Source organism: Lipotes vexillifer, unplaced genomic scaffold, assembly GCF_000442215.2.
Source record: "Lipotes vexillifer unplaced genomic scaffold, Lipotes_vexillifer_v1.1 scaffold382, whole genome shotgun sequence".
Lineage (NCBI taxonomy): Eukaryota > Metazoa > Chordata > Mammalia > Artiodactyla > Lipotidae > Lipotes > Lipotes vexillifer.
In genome coordinates this window covers 10,975,725-10,990,431 of record NW_006780611.1, presented here as the reverse complement: position 1 = coordinate 10,990,431, position 14,707 = coordinate 10,975,725, and the positions used below count along the sequence as shown (strand labels likewise).

The 14,707-nt window shown below is 58.1% G+C and overlaps 2 protein-coding genes across 3 annotated transcripts in view; both read right to left on the bottom strand.

Annotated features, from left to right (window-relative positions):
* Nucleotides 1-7,575, bottom strand: part of MFNG (MFNG O-fucosylpeptide 3-beta-N-acetylglucosaminyltransferase) — a 16,728-nt gene extending 9,153 nt beyond the window's left edge. The window contains exons 1-4 of one of the 2 annotated variants that reach the window (XM_007454058.1): nt 7,072-7,575; nt 1,141-1,189; nt 629-731; nt 52-205 (exon numbers count right to left, since the gene is read on the bottom strand). In XM_007454058.1, coding sequence (XP_007454120.1) covers nt 52-205; nt 629-731; nt 1,141-1,189; nt 7,072-7,326 — 561 coding nt within the window. In that variant the 5' untranslated portion in view covers nt 7,327-7,575. Of the gene's footprint in view, nt 1-51; nt 206-628; nt 732-1,140; nt 1,190-7,064 lie in introns of both variants that reach the window. The other variant, XM_007454059.1, reaches the window with a different exon arrangement.
* Nucleotides 7,576-10,949: 3,374 nt separating this feature from the next.
* The window catches only part of CARD10 (caspase recruitment domain family member 10), a 26,353-nt gene continuing 22,595 nt past the window's right edge, over nt 10,950-14,707 (bottom strand). Inside the window, exons 16-20 of the mRNA XM_007454057.1 lie at nt 14,609-14,702; nt 12,181-12,339; nt 11,972-12,087; nt 11,380-11,492; nt 10,950-11,187 (exon numbers count right to left, since the gene is read on the bottom strand). Of these exons, the coding sequence (XP_007454119.1) occupies nt 10,950-11,187; nt 11,380-11,492; nt 11,972-12,087; nt 12,181-12,339; nt 14,609-14,702 (720 nt within the window). The remainder of the gene's footprint in view (nt 11,188-11,379; nt 11,493-11,971; nt 12,088-12,180; nt 12,340-14,608; nt 14,703-14,707) is intronic.

The following is a 14,707-nucleotide window of genomic DNA, read 5'->3' as shown; positions in this document are numbered from 1 at the left end:
CGCCCCCGGGCTCAGCGGCCAATGCGCAAAGGAGGCAGCGAGGAAACCGACCGTGCGGTTGTTGGGCTGCGGCTCAGAAGCGTGGATAGGCCGGTTCAGGCTGGGCCGGCCGATGTAGACGTCGCGGGTCCACGGGAAGGTTTTTAGCAGCTTCAGCAGCGCCCTCGGGTTCAGATAGTTGTCGTCATCCACATGACAGAACCACCTGTGGGGATGGAATGCGGGACAGTGAACTTGGAGGGGGTTCCCAAGGGCTGCCAGCCAGCCAGACTCTGTCCTGCGCCCTCATAATCAGTCAACAGACTTATGGGGTGGGGGAGGCTAACACTGAAGGCACTGGTGTGTTCTGTGCCAGGCAGCGTCTGGTGTAAGCTCATGAGGAAGTTGTGCCCACTTCACAGGTGGGAGCCAAGACTCAGGAAGGTTAAGACACTTGCCCAAGGTCACACAGCCAGTGAACAGCAGAATTTGAATCCCATCTGTCTGTCCAGAGAGAGACCCCAGCAGGCCCTACATGTGATTAAATTCACAGGGCCCAGACAACCTTACTTTTTTGACAAGGCACCTCATTTAGGAACTGGCCTGAGGCAAAGGTCACGCCTGCCCCCAAAGACCAAGGTGAACTCACCTCAGTCCGCTGGCCAAGAAGGCATCAAACTCAGCAGCCATCTTGCAGGACAGGGCAGGGTGGCTGTGCTCTGCAGAGCAGTTGGTGACCACGAGGTGGGACCCTGAAGAAGGGAGGACAGGTCAGGGGCCTCTGCCCAGCTCCTCCCAACAGCCCTACACAGTGTGAGCATGCAGGGCAAGGCGGGGCCTCAGAAAGCCTGGAGCAGTGCATCCAGTCCCATTTTACATATGGGGAAGCTGAGGTCGGGGGGGCTGACCTGCCCAGGACCCCGGAGCTAATGGACAGCAGGCTGGGCTGGGACCCAGGTGTCCAGGGTCTTGTCTAGCACAGTCCCTCCCGACACCCACACCCGTTTCCAGGGAAGAAGCCTGCTCCCCTCCTGGGCAAAAGGGGAATCCCCGTGTGACAAGGGTGGGCAGCCCTGTTTCCTGGGGAACCCCAGGCCAGGCGACAGCCACCCCAGCTTTCCCTGGCAACAGCCAAGTGGCCCCCAACCCACCCAGAGTTACCCAGTCTCTCCTGGAGGCCTTCATCCAGGCTGTCGGTGAAGATGAACGTCTAGGAAGGAGAAAGGAATCAGGACTGGGGTTGGCCAAGGAGAGTCCCGGGCAGCCCACAGCCCACCACAGATAAGTCCAGGTGGATACACACATGGCACACCTCTGTCCTCCTTCAGTGATGGACACACACCCCTCTCACAGTCACACGCTCCTTTAGGACAACATGACTTTCTCAACTACCCAACCCCCCCCCATACAACACACACAACCCAGCTTTTGTACAACTTCATGGTATACACCAGCCCATCAGTCTCACACTCAGCCCCCTTACAGACCAGCACCCACAGCGTCCCTACCAGAGTCACACACCCTTAGCAGAATCACACCGTCATCAACCACACACACACACACACACACACACACACACACACATCACATCACACACACATCATACACACATCACATCACACACACATCACACACATCACACACACACATCACACACATCACATCACACACACATCACACACACATCACATCACACACACACACACACATCACATCACACACACACACATCACACATCACACACACACATCACACACACATCACATCACACACACACACATCACATCACACACACATCACACATCACACACATCACACATCACATCACACACCACACATCACGTCACACACATACATCACAAACATCACACATCACATAACACACACATCACACATCACACACATCACAACACACATCACACACATCACATCACACACACATCACATAACACACAGCACACACACATCACATCACACACACACATCACATATCACACACACACATCACATAACACACATCACATCAACACACACATCACACACACATACATCACAAACATCACACATCACATAACACATCACACACACACATCACACATCACATCACACACATCACACATCACATCATACATCATGTCACACACATCACACACACACAAACACATCACACATCACATAACACACATATCACATCACACACACACATCACACACACATCACACGCACACATCACATCACAAACACACATCACACATCACATCACACACACATCACACATGACGTCACACACACACAAACATCACATAATACACACATCACATCACACACACATCACATCACACACACACACATCACATCACACACATCACATCACACATCACATCACACACATCACATCACACACACATCACACACACACATCACACACACATCACACACACATCACATCACACACATCACATCACACACACATCACACACACATCACATCACACACACATCACACATCACATCACACACACATCACATAACACACAGCACACACACATCACATCACATAACACACAGCACACACACATCACATCACACACACATCACATCACACACATCACATCACACACAAATCACACATCACATCACACAATCACATCACACACACATCACACACACATCACACACACATCACACATCACATCACACACTTCACACATCACGTCACACACATACATCACAAACATCACACATCACATAACACACACATCACACACATCACATCACACAACACACAGCACAGACACATCACATCACACACACACATTACACACACATCACACATCACATCACACACAAATCACACACACATCACACACACATCACATCACACACACATCACACATCACATCACACACTTCACACATCACGTCACACACATACATCACAAACATCACACATCACATAACACACACATCACACACATCACATCACACAACACACAGCACAGACACATCACATCACACACACACATTACACACACATCACACATCACATCACACACAAATCACACACACATCACACATCACATCACACACTTCACACACACACATCACACATCACATCACACACTTCACACATCACGTCACACACATACATCACAAACATCACACATCACATAACACATCACACATCACACACACACATCACACATCACATCACACACATCACACATCACACATCACATCACACATCATGTCACACACATCACACACACACAAACACATCACACATCACATAACACACATATCACATCACACACACATCACACGCACACATCACATCACACACATCACACATGACGTCACACACACACAAACACATCACATAACACACATCACACACACATCACATCACACACACATCACACACATCACATCACATACATCACATCACACACACATCACATCACACATCACATCACACACACACATCACACGTCACATCACACACACATCACATATCACATCACACACACATCACACACAAACACATCACACATCACATAACACACACATCACATCACGCACACACATCACACACACACATCACATCACACACACATCACAGTCCCGCTTGGCCCCTCCACATATACAGAACCCTAAACACTTGTTCAGTAGACAGACCCACACACTAGGACACCAAACTACTTAGGGAGACGGTCACGACTTTCACAGCCACGCAAACTCCCTGTGCAAGTGTCAGGGCCCTTACACATCTCCCAGGTAGGAGAGGTGACCCACCAACAGCATTCATACACCTGGTCCCCCATGACCTCACTAAACCTCCAGACAGGTGTTATGATCTGTCCCCTTCGCAGATGGCAAAACGGAAGCTAAGTGATGGAGCAAAAGGTGGTGCGGTTGGCAGGAGAGCTAGGATTTGAGCCTAGCCTGGACCTCTCCCCGCCCTCAACTCCCACTACAGCCAGACTTTTCCCTGGGGGTCTAGCGGGCACCTCAGACGGAGGGCGAGAACACCGAGCACCCAAGCACCCCCGGACCTGGGCTCCTCTCACTCTTCCCCATCTTGCTGGAACCCAACACCTTGGGGTCACCGTGCCTCCTCTCTTTCTCTCACACCCACATCCAGTCTGTCAACAAATTCTGGCCACCCAACTTTCAAACGGACCAGGGTGCACCCTCTCCCTCCAGCCTCCACGGCCAGCCCTCGGTCCAGCCCACCCTCGTCACCTCCTGCCCGTTTTGCTGCAGTCACCTTTTCCCTGCTCTCCCTGCTCTGTCCTGCCCCACCCCAAGTCTGTTTTCAACACAGCCCCCAGGGGAGGCTGTAAAATAAGTCCGACCTTTCTTGCTCTGCTCCCTGGCAAATTTTGCCAACAGTCACCCAGATAGCGGGACTCTCTCAAGTCTGGAGCGTGGGCCAAATGGGCCAGGGAATGCCTGTGAATGAATCGGTGGGGGGAGGCGGAAGGGAGGGGTCCCCACAGCAGGGCCCAGGGGCTGAGCAGGGTGCATGAGGCTGGTGTTTCGGTCCCCGGGAATCCTGAGGTTGGCACAGAGCGGTGGGCAGTTTCCTCTGAGCTGAAGGTTGCATTTGATTTGTTCAAGGAGGGACTCTGACAATGGTTAAAACCTCGCGGGAGAACAAAGGGACAGACAGCCTGCTGGGGTCAGGGGAGGGGTGGCCGGAGGCCATCTGCTGCAGAGGAGGGGAGATGTGGGGCCATTGTTCCTCCCCCCATCCCCCACCCGCCCTCCTCGAGGACTGCGGGGAAGAGGAAGACCCCCCCTGAATCACAAAACGTGCCTCCCCCGAGCCCACCCCCTTTGCCTGGGACAAAGGCCCCACACGCCCCAGCTCGCTGCCACAAAGGCCCACCTGCCACCCGGCTGCCTTAACCAGCTGGGGCGGGTGCCCAGCCCTGGAGTTAACCAGCTCAGGACCGCTGCTGATAGCAGAGCTGAAAGAGGCTCCGAGACCCTCCTGGGTCTGGGGAAGTTGAGGCTGAACGGTGGAAGGCCTTGGCCAAGGTCACAGGAAGAGATGAGCCATAGGGTGGAAACGAAGGGGGCCCAGATGCAGTGGCAAGAGTGGGTCTCTCTGTCTCCTCTCGTCTTCCTCTGAGTATCTTTCCTTTTTTCAACCCTGCCTTAAAGGACAAGATTTCTAGACTCTGCCCCTTGTGCTAGGGGCAGGGGTGGGGGGAGTGGGAGTGTCCAACTGAGTGAATTCATCTCCTACCTCTGCTTAACCCTGCTCAGTTTCCTCACCTGTAAACTGAGAATATCAATACCTACCACTGAGGTTATTGTGAAGGTTCCATAGAGTGATGCACCCGATATGCTGTCACTTAGATGCTGAGCAGCTGGCAGGTACTCCCTCTGGCTGCCTGGTTAGCATCTGGGATTGAGCTCAGGGCACAGCGGGGGGCTGCTTGCCTCTCCTCTGCCGGCCTGGTCCTGCCAGGCCCGGACACCCAGGCTGGAGGCCCAAGTGACTAGGCAGCTCTGGGATCCCAGGTCTCAGCAGAGAAGGAGGGGCCCCAGCGGGAGATGGCAGCCGGGTCCTACTGGGCTCTGCCCGCTCAGGCCTTCGGGGCAAGCACTTCCTCCTCTCTGGCCTCAGTTTCCTCATCCGGAGCAAGCACACCACCATAGTGATCAAGACGAGACAGGAAAGGGCCTCTGACCACGTGAGGCCATGCTCCCGGGTACACACAGACACAGCACCATAAACAGGAAGGTCTGCGGGCAGGGCCAGGCTTGGCGGCTTCCGCAAGTGGAACCAGAATCTGCCCAAGATGAGAAGCTGTGCAGAGCCCCAGGGAAGAGCCTGGGGTGCTGGGGGTACAGCAAGGAAAGGGTTAATCCAAGGTGCTAGGAAATCAGGGCAGGGGTGCCCCCTCCCCAGGGGTCCTGGCCTCTTCCAGGCACCACCTCCCCCCTCCTTGGTCTCCAGGAGCCCCCCACCCCCTCCGAAGGCTCGTCACTTCCACTGAGCCAAAGTGGGGACAGTGTGTGTGTGTGTGTGTGTGTGTGTGTGTGTGTGTGTGTGTGTGAGAATCTGCCTCTCCACCTCCCCCAGGGATGACTCCCAGCACCCCCGAATCACTGACTTTGCTTGAGGAGGGCACTGGATGTGAGGAGGGGAAGAGCCAGGAGGGACTCGGCGTGTCAGAGCCACCTCCCCAGAACGACAGAAGCCACGCAGCCCTGTGGCACACACGCCTCTTGTCACGGCACATCTAACACTGACACTGGCTCCGTGCAGGTGAGCATGCACGCGGGTGTACACACACACACACACACACACACACACACACACACAATGCCACGTGCCAGGCAGACCTCTGCCCACCACTACCTCAGCCACCACCATCACAGCACACACCCCACCTCCCTCGCTCGGAAAGCGCCCCACAGGAAATGGAGCACAGGAGGTGAGGCGCCACCGCCCTGGGCACACCCTGGGCAGCAGAGGCGTGGGGGCAGGGGCTGTCAGGAATTCTGAAAGGATGCCCCCCTGCCGCTCTCCCCAAACAGGCCCCCCTCCCCCAGACTGTCCCCTCTTCAGCGGCTCAGTCCCTGTGCTCCATGCTCACAGCCAGGGCAGGAGGACAGCACCCAGGGCCTGGAAAGGGGGCGGCCTGGCCTGGGCGCATGTCGGAGTCAGGACCTCTCGGGGGCCTCTGTCGCAGCTGCCCAACACCCCCCATTGCCCCCGATGCCAGGCTGGGCCAGGGTGGGCAGGAACGAAACCTGTGCCAGGACAACCAGGGAATAGAGGGACCACCCCCCAGAAGGGACCCAAGAGCCCAGGGTAGGGGCCCCGCCTGGCCCCACAAGAAACGAAGCAGTGGGCCTGAGAAGCACCTGGCTCCGGGGCCAGCAAGGGACACAGTCAGGGCCGCAGGAGCCCCCGATCCTCCCAGGAAGGAGCAAGAAGACAGCCCAGGTGGGGCAGGTGGGTGAGCAGCTTCTCCCTCGAGGCCGCCAGGGACCCCAGCTCGGTAGAAACTCCTCTGTGAGTCCCTCAGACCAGAGGCCACTCCTGGGGCCCACAGTCACCCGCTTGTCACCTGTTCCCTGGTCCTGGAGACCCACGTGTCGAGCAGCAGCTCCAGGCGGGAGCGGTGGAAGGCCCGGGTTGTCTTGACTGCGATGAAGACGTCGTGCAGCTGCAGCTCCGGGGGACGAGGGCTTGGCGGGCTCAGCCCGGGGGTCTCCGGCACGCCCTGCGGGGATGGGCTTGCGTAGTACCGTAGGGAGAGGAGCCCCATGCACAGAAGGGTGAGGAGGACTCCAGCCAGGCCCCGGAGGAGCCGGCACTGCATTGGCCCTGGGACCCCAGATGGCTCAGCCCCCAAATCCCAATCAGACGGGGAGGGGAGGCTGGTCAGGCGGGAGCCCCGGCAAAGGCAAAGGTCTGCCAGGCATGGGGGCCAGGCCAGGAGGGGAGAGGTGGGAGTCGGTGCTCTGGACCCGGAGGCCGAGCCATGGCAGCCCCGCTGCCGCCGCCGCCGCCAGCCCTCCACCTGCTCCCGGGCCCGCCCTCCCACTGCCGGCTCTGGGGCGCCTGGCCCCGCCCCCTGCCTCCAGGGCAGCCCAGGGGCGGGGCCGGCCCAGGGGATCCCAGAGGTGGCTGAAAAAGTGTCACCGGCAGAAGGGACAGCCCGGCCCTGCCAGCTGCTGCAGGGGGGGGTGGGGGCAACAACAACCCCTCCATGCCAGATGGAAGGGAGGGGCCCTCCAGCCTTCCCACTCCCCAGCGACCCCCGGCTAAGCTCATTCAATACCCAGTATCTTCTGGTGTCCAGCCTCCCAGCTTTTGCTCACGCTGTCCCTCGCCCTGGATGCTCTTCCCCAGCCGCCACCATCCTCACCCACGTTCCTTCCACCAGGCTTAATTCTATTTGGACTTCAAGGCTCAGCTCAAGGGTTCCCTCCTCCAGGAAGCCTCCCAGCCTCTGGGGCTCCCACAGTAGTTAGCTCAGCTCCTCTGGTCTTCACAACAGTGTTAGAATTATTTCCAGTTCATAGCTGGGCACATAAGGTTCAGAATGATCTAAGATGATCCAGCAGCTCAGCCACAGAGCCAGGTAGAACCCAGGTCGCTGGCCCTCATCTGGCCCACCAGAGGCCCCTGAGGGTGCCTGTCCTGCTGTGGCCCAGTGCAGCCCATCTTGCTCAGCAGTCTTTATTGCTGCCTCTCTCCCAGCCAGGCCAGTGGACAGGACCTTCTGCAGCTACCACCTCCGTCTTGTTTTGTACAAGGTCACTCATATCTTGTCCTCCCTCCGCTAGAACCCTGATGGCTCCCATCTCCCTCAGAACAAAAGTCAAAGATCAGACACCAGCCTACAGGCCCTGTGTAAAGGGGGCCCTGTTACCTCCAACCCCATCTCCTACCATCTTCCCCTTGCTTCTTCACTCCAGACCCAGTGGGCTTCTGGCCAGTTCAGGGACACACCCACCTCAGGACTTTTGCACATGCTGTTCCTGCCTGGGTCTCTCCCTAGAGATCCATACACCTCACCCTCACCTCTTTCAAGTTTACACAAAAATGTCTTCTATATGAAGCCTTCCCAGACCACTTTATTTAAATTGGAATCCCTTCTCCCCCGTCCTTCGCAGCAGGCCCCTTTTTCTGCTGTGTTTTCTCCATAGCACTTTTCATCTTCCAACATCCTGTCTACTTTAGTTATTGTCTGTCTTCCTCATGAGAATATCAGAGCAGGGATTTCTGTTTATTCACTGAATCCCCAGTGCCTAGAACAGTGCCTGGGACATGGTAGGAGCTCAATCAATATTTGTTAATTAAACACAAGAAAGTACCAGATAGCTGGTGAATTGCATTAGCCCCATAGAGGGAGAGGAAAGGAAAAGCAACCCTTTTGAGTCACCGTTCTATGGGCCAGCCCTGTGCCAGGTCCCTTCACAGCCTGTCTTCTCAGAATGGCATCACCAAGGGATGAGCCCATGCTTCATGCCACACAAACCAGGGCTCGAATCCTGATTGGGGCACTCCCTAGCTGTGTGACTCTGGGCAAGTTACTTCACCTCTCTGAACTTTACTTTCATTTGTCAGATGGGGACAAAAATAAGACTTGGTGAAAATTAAAGGATTGGTGGGCTTCTCCACCCCCATAGAAAGGGCACCTAAGATGGGACCAGCTGCTGGGCTCTTGCATCTTCACCCAGACTCATATGTCCATAGACCAAGCACTAGGCCAGGCACACAGCAAGCAAGTGGGGAGGTTTGTTTACCCAAATGAGCATGACCCAGTCTCCACAGCGAGGGAGCCCAGAGCCACCCACAGAGACCCACCATCCTGCCACAAAGCAGAGCATGGCGTGGCCCAGGAGAATTCCCAAGGGCCGGGAGAATCAGGCAGGCTTTGCGGAGTTGGCGTCTGAGCCTGACCTCAAATTTAGGCAGCCCCCGACCCCTGGACTTGGACTTCTCAGCCTCATTTCCCACCACTCCCCAGGTGGCCAACCTCAACCCATTTTCTGCCTCTGAGCCTTTGCTCTTGAGGCTCCCTCCACCTAGTACACCGACTCCCCCTAAACCTCCCAGGAGCCTCTGCCCAAATTCATCACTGCCACTGAGGACAGTCACAGGACGACCAAGAACATATAGGCGTGTAAGTCCAATAGGTGCTTCCTGAGGAAAGGAATCCTACAATGCAAGCTCAAGCAGCACCTCCTACAGTAAGTCCACCTAGATTTCTCCCATTGGAGGTGACCATCCTGTCCAGTGAAGCAGTTTCAGGGACCTGGTAATACACTGAGGGTTTGCCCTTAGTCCCCTGGATTCAGCAGCTGGGCCCCTTAGCCTAAGACCACAGCCTGCTGGCTTGGCATCCTCACTCCAGGGGACACTCCTTTGATGATCAGACACGAGCAGAGCTGAGCGCAGGGGTGGCCCATCTGTGGGGCCCTCCTCCAGTCATTCCGGGCCAGGTAAGGTGATGCCAGCACAGATGGCAGGCAGCTCCGGGATGAGTCGGGAGCGAAATCTGACCCTCCCCACGGGAGAGTGGGAACCTGAAAGGTGGTATCAACCTGAGCTCGTGGTGGCCACAAGTCGGGGGATGGAAAGGGGGCCCCGGGCCAGGGATGCAAGCAAGCAAAAGGCCATCAGCTTCTATGACAAACTGTTTAATGCTCCATAATGTGCAGCTTCTAAGTGAAAAAGGCCCGTTAAAAATCTACGAGCTGTACATTCTGGTAACGGGGCAGCCGGCCCCCTCCCCGGCCTTCCCTCCGGGAGGCAGGGCAGGGTACAGGCGCCGTGAGAACATGGTCCTGGGCGTGCTCACCAGGAACACACGCGGGTCAGTGCCCAAGGGTCACGGGGGTGGGGGCATGATATTTACACAGGGGAGAACCACGGACACACATGTGACCGGAAGACACGAGGGGCACAGGTGACAGTGGACCCGGGAAGCCACAATGCCCCCGTGGAGGTATACACAAGAGATGTGAGCTGGACGGGTGGGCACCACTCATGATGGGCTCAGGGCTCCTGTGAGCTGAAGGGGCTGTGGAGCCCAGAGACCTCGTGTGCCAGGGGGAGGGGCAGACGCGAGCCAGCCCCATGGGAACTTGGGTGTGCAAACCAGTGCACAGGGGTGAGAATGCAGATGCTCCAAGGTGAGCGACGAAGAAGGGGACACAGACGTGTGCATGAGACCCACGAGACGGGTCCGTGGAGACACGGGGCCACGGGAAGGCCCAGAGCAGCAAGTACAGGGATGGGAGGGAGCTCTGCCCCGGGGGCTCCTCCGGGTGAGAGAGCCCGGAGCCCAGAGCCAAGGGCCCCACGTCGAGCATCTCAAGGTCTGGGAAGGCTCAGGATGGGGAGGACCCAGCTCCACTGCACACACCAGGGTCCCCGCTGGGGGCCGTTTCTGAAGTGCGTGAGGAACGCACAGGCATCGGAGGGGACTCCTCAGGCCTCGCTGCTGCTGCCACTGCCGCCTCTGCCACTGCCACGCTCCACCCACACGAGGCGGGCCTGCTCCTGCAGGATGCGGCCACGCACCACCTTGGCCAGCTCCTCTGAGTGGCCCCACTCGTGGGCCGCCACCTGCACCCAGGAGCAGGGCAGCCCCCAGAGCACCTGCTCCGAGCCTCGGCATTGCCGCAGCAGCTCTGAGTCCCGCCAGCCCGGCCGGCCCAGCAGACCCCTGCCAAGAGAGAGGAAGGTGGGCGGCGGTCAGAGTGGGGGATAAAGATGGACAGTGAGACAGAGAGAGAGGGACAGACTAAGATAGGAGAGTCAGAGAGAGAGGACGGACAGCGGGAGACAGAGAGAGAGACACAGGCACCCAAAGAGGAGGGAGCGCTCGGGTCCTTCCCATCCTCCTGGCCCATCTCACCTGACTTCCCGGACATTCTTCTCAGTCACCTCCACGTGGATGACGATGGGGTAGATCTCGTTGTGGACCAGCTCCCGCACGCCCCGAGCACCCAGCTCCAACAGGCAGTGTTTCTTCTCCGGGGGTCAAGACGACATTTTACTCTCAGGCCAGAGACCCTAAGCTCCCTGCCCCCTGACTGGGCCCCATAACACAGCCCCCTACAGGGTCCTGCTTCTGCGTCCAGGGGGACCTTGGCAACAAGGAAAGAACTGGAGGGGGAGGGCCAAGACACAGGGAAATAAGTCACTTCCCCCCACTGGACCTCAGCCTCCCTATCTGTAGGATGGAGCTGACGCGGGCAGTCCCAGCTCCCAGGGAAGAGGCAAGTTTGAAGGCAAAGACAAACAGGTGAGATGTATCAGCCAAACTCTCCAGGGTGACCCACATGAGGTCGACTGCCCCAGGCCACCCATCTCACAGGTGAAGAAACAGGCCCACGGAAGGGAAGGGACTTGCCCAGGGTCACTCTGCAACTGAGCGGCACAGGCGTGCACTCAGACTCTGCTCTTGGGCCCAGAGGGCACCCCCCGGCCCCACCACAAGCACCTACCTTCCCGACAGACTCCTGGATGGCACGGATCCTGCTGCCCAGCCCAGGGGTGGCAGGTCGGGCCTTGGGGGCTCCGGGCGCTGACGATGTGCACTGTTCCTCCCCAGAGAGGCTTTCTGCAGGCAGGGAAAGGCAGGAACGAAGGGCCAGTGGGCCTGGCTGCCCCAGGGTGCCACCCAGCCCTCCCCTCTCCAGGCGTGCAGGCTCACCTGCTGGGCACACTTGGAAGTCCAGCCGGGAACTGGGCAGGTCTAGGAGGTTGCGGATGAGCCGGGGCGCCAGGCATTCAGGCAAGAGCACCACGGGCCGCAGGGCAGAAACCAGCAGGGGCCGTACCAGGCTATAGGGTTTGAGGCTCGGCTCTGGCTCTGGGCAGGGAAGGGGGTGTGAAGAGATGGGGGTGCAGGCTGGGCCCCAGCCCCTCTTTCCTGGGGCAGCCAGTCCCCTTGATGCTCTCAAGGCCCCTAACTTTTTTCCCTTCCTAAGCCCTGCTGCTCCTCCTACACACAGCAGAGCTGCCCCCTCCCTCGCTGGGGCCTGGGACCCTCGCAGGAGGCACCACCCCATCCCTTGCCTCACCCTTGCCCCCTACAGGCCATTATCCTCTCAGCAGCTGCAGGGACGCTTTAAAACTGAGGTCAGATCCTGTAAGTCCCCTGCTTTCAACACACCAGTGACTCCCCACAGCTCTCAGGAAGAAAGCCACACCCTCCACGTGGGTAAGCCAGCCCTGTCGGGGCCGGAGAAGCAGCGAGCCACGTGGCCCCGCACAACAGACTCCATTCCTGCCTCACAGCTCAGCAGCTCTAGTCACAGGGCCTTTGCATGCCCCGGGGTGGCCCAGTTAACTCTCCTTTCAGAGCCCAGGTCATGCTTTCCCAGGTCCCCAGGGGGGCGGGGGCCCCCTCCCCCTCCCCCCTCCCCTCTCCCCTCTCTCCTCACTGCCACACACATGACAGAGTTATGCACTTGCTGCACTCAGTGTCCTCCAAACACAGTACGTGCAGCCATGCCTCTGAGCCTTCGCACAAGCTGTGCCTTCTGCCTGACACAAACTCCTCTTCATCCGTGAAGGCCCCAGTTCAAACCACCTCCCTTCCAGGAAGTCTTCCCTAACCACCCTCTCCTCCTTGCCCCTCAGAATTGCTATTCCCTCATCCGGGCTCCCCCAGCCCCTCTTCGCTTCTCTGGCCCAAGGCCTCACCCTCCTGCCTCCAGAAACTCCCTCTGGGGTCGTCATGGCACCTGCCACCACACAAAGGCAAGAAACACAGCTACGCGTGCTTTGCCAGATAAGGAGAGGCCCGTGCTCGTGCGTGCCCTAAACTCACCCAGACCCACAGTCACACCTGGACATAGACAGCTCCCTCAACCCTGGTGGCCCATCTCCCACCAGGCCCCTGGCATGGGCCCTGCCCCCCACCGGAACCCAGGCCCTTCCAGGACAAAGGGACCACCAAGGCCAAGGACACCCAGATGTGCACACTCCTAAGAGATGGGGGTGCAGGCTGGGCCCCAGCCCCTCTTTCCTGGGGCAGCCAGTCCCCTTGATGCTCTCAAGGCCCCTAACTTTTTTCCCTTCCTAAGCCCTGCTGCTCCTCCTACACACAGCAGAGCTGCCCCCTCCCTCGCTGGGGCCTGGGACCCTCGCAGGAGGCACCACCCCATCCCTTGCCTCACCCTTGCCCCCTACAGGCCATTATCCTCTCAGCAGCTGCAGGGACGCTTTAAAACTGAGGTCAGATCCTGTAAGTCCCCTGCTTTCAACACACCAGTGACTCCCCACAGCTCTCAGGAAGAAAGCCACACCCTCCACGTGGGTAAGCCAGCCCTGTCGGGGCCGGAGAAGCAGCGAGCCACGTGGCCCCGCACAACAGACTCCATTCCTGCCTCACAGCTCAGCAGCTCTAGTCACAGGGCCTTTGCATGCCCCGGGGTGGCCCAGTTAACTCTCCTTTCAGAGCCCAGGTCATGCTTTCCCAGGTCCCCAGGGGGGCGGGGGCCCCCTCCCCCTCCCCCCTCCCCTCTCCCCTCTCTCCTCACTGCCACACACATGACAGAGTTATGCACTTGCTGCACTCAGTGTCCTCCAAACACAGTACGTGCAGCCATGCCTCTGAGCCTTCGCACAAGCTGTGCCTTCTGCCTGACACAAACTCCTCTTCATCCGTGAAGGCCCCAGTTCAAACCACCTCCCTTCCAGGAAGTCTTCCCTAACCACCCTCTCCTCCTTGCCCCTCAGAATTGCTATTCCCTCATCCGGGCTCCCCCAGCCCCTCTTCGCTTCTCTGGCCCAAGGCCTCACCCTCCTGCCTCCAGAAACTCCCTCTGGGGTCGTCATGGCACCTGCCACCACACAAAGGCAAGAAACACAGCTACGCGTGCTTTGCCAGATAAGGAGAGGCCCGTGCTCGTGCGTGCCCTAAACTCACCCAGACCCACAGTCACACCTGGACATAGACAGCTCCCTCAACCCTGGTGGCCCATCTCCCACCAGGCCCCTGGCATGGGCCCTGCCCCCCACCGGAACCCAGGCCCTTCCAGGACAAAGGGACCACCAAGGCCAAGGACACCCAGATGTGCACACTCCTGGACCTGAGAGCAGCGCAGGCTGCACCTTCACACCTGTGCACGCACCTGAGCAGGGCTCCAGCAGCAGCTGCTCCGGGGAGTCCCCAGCAGGACTCCCCACATGCTTGGGCTTCACCAGCCGCAGCTGGTCAAGGGCTCGCTTCT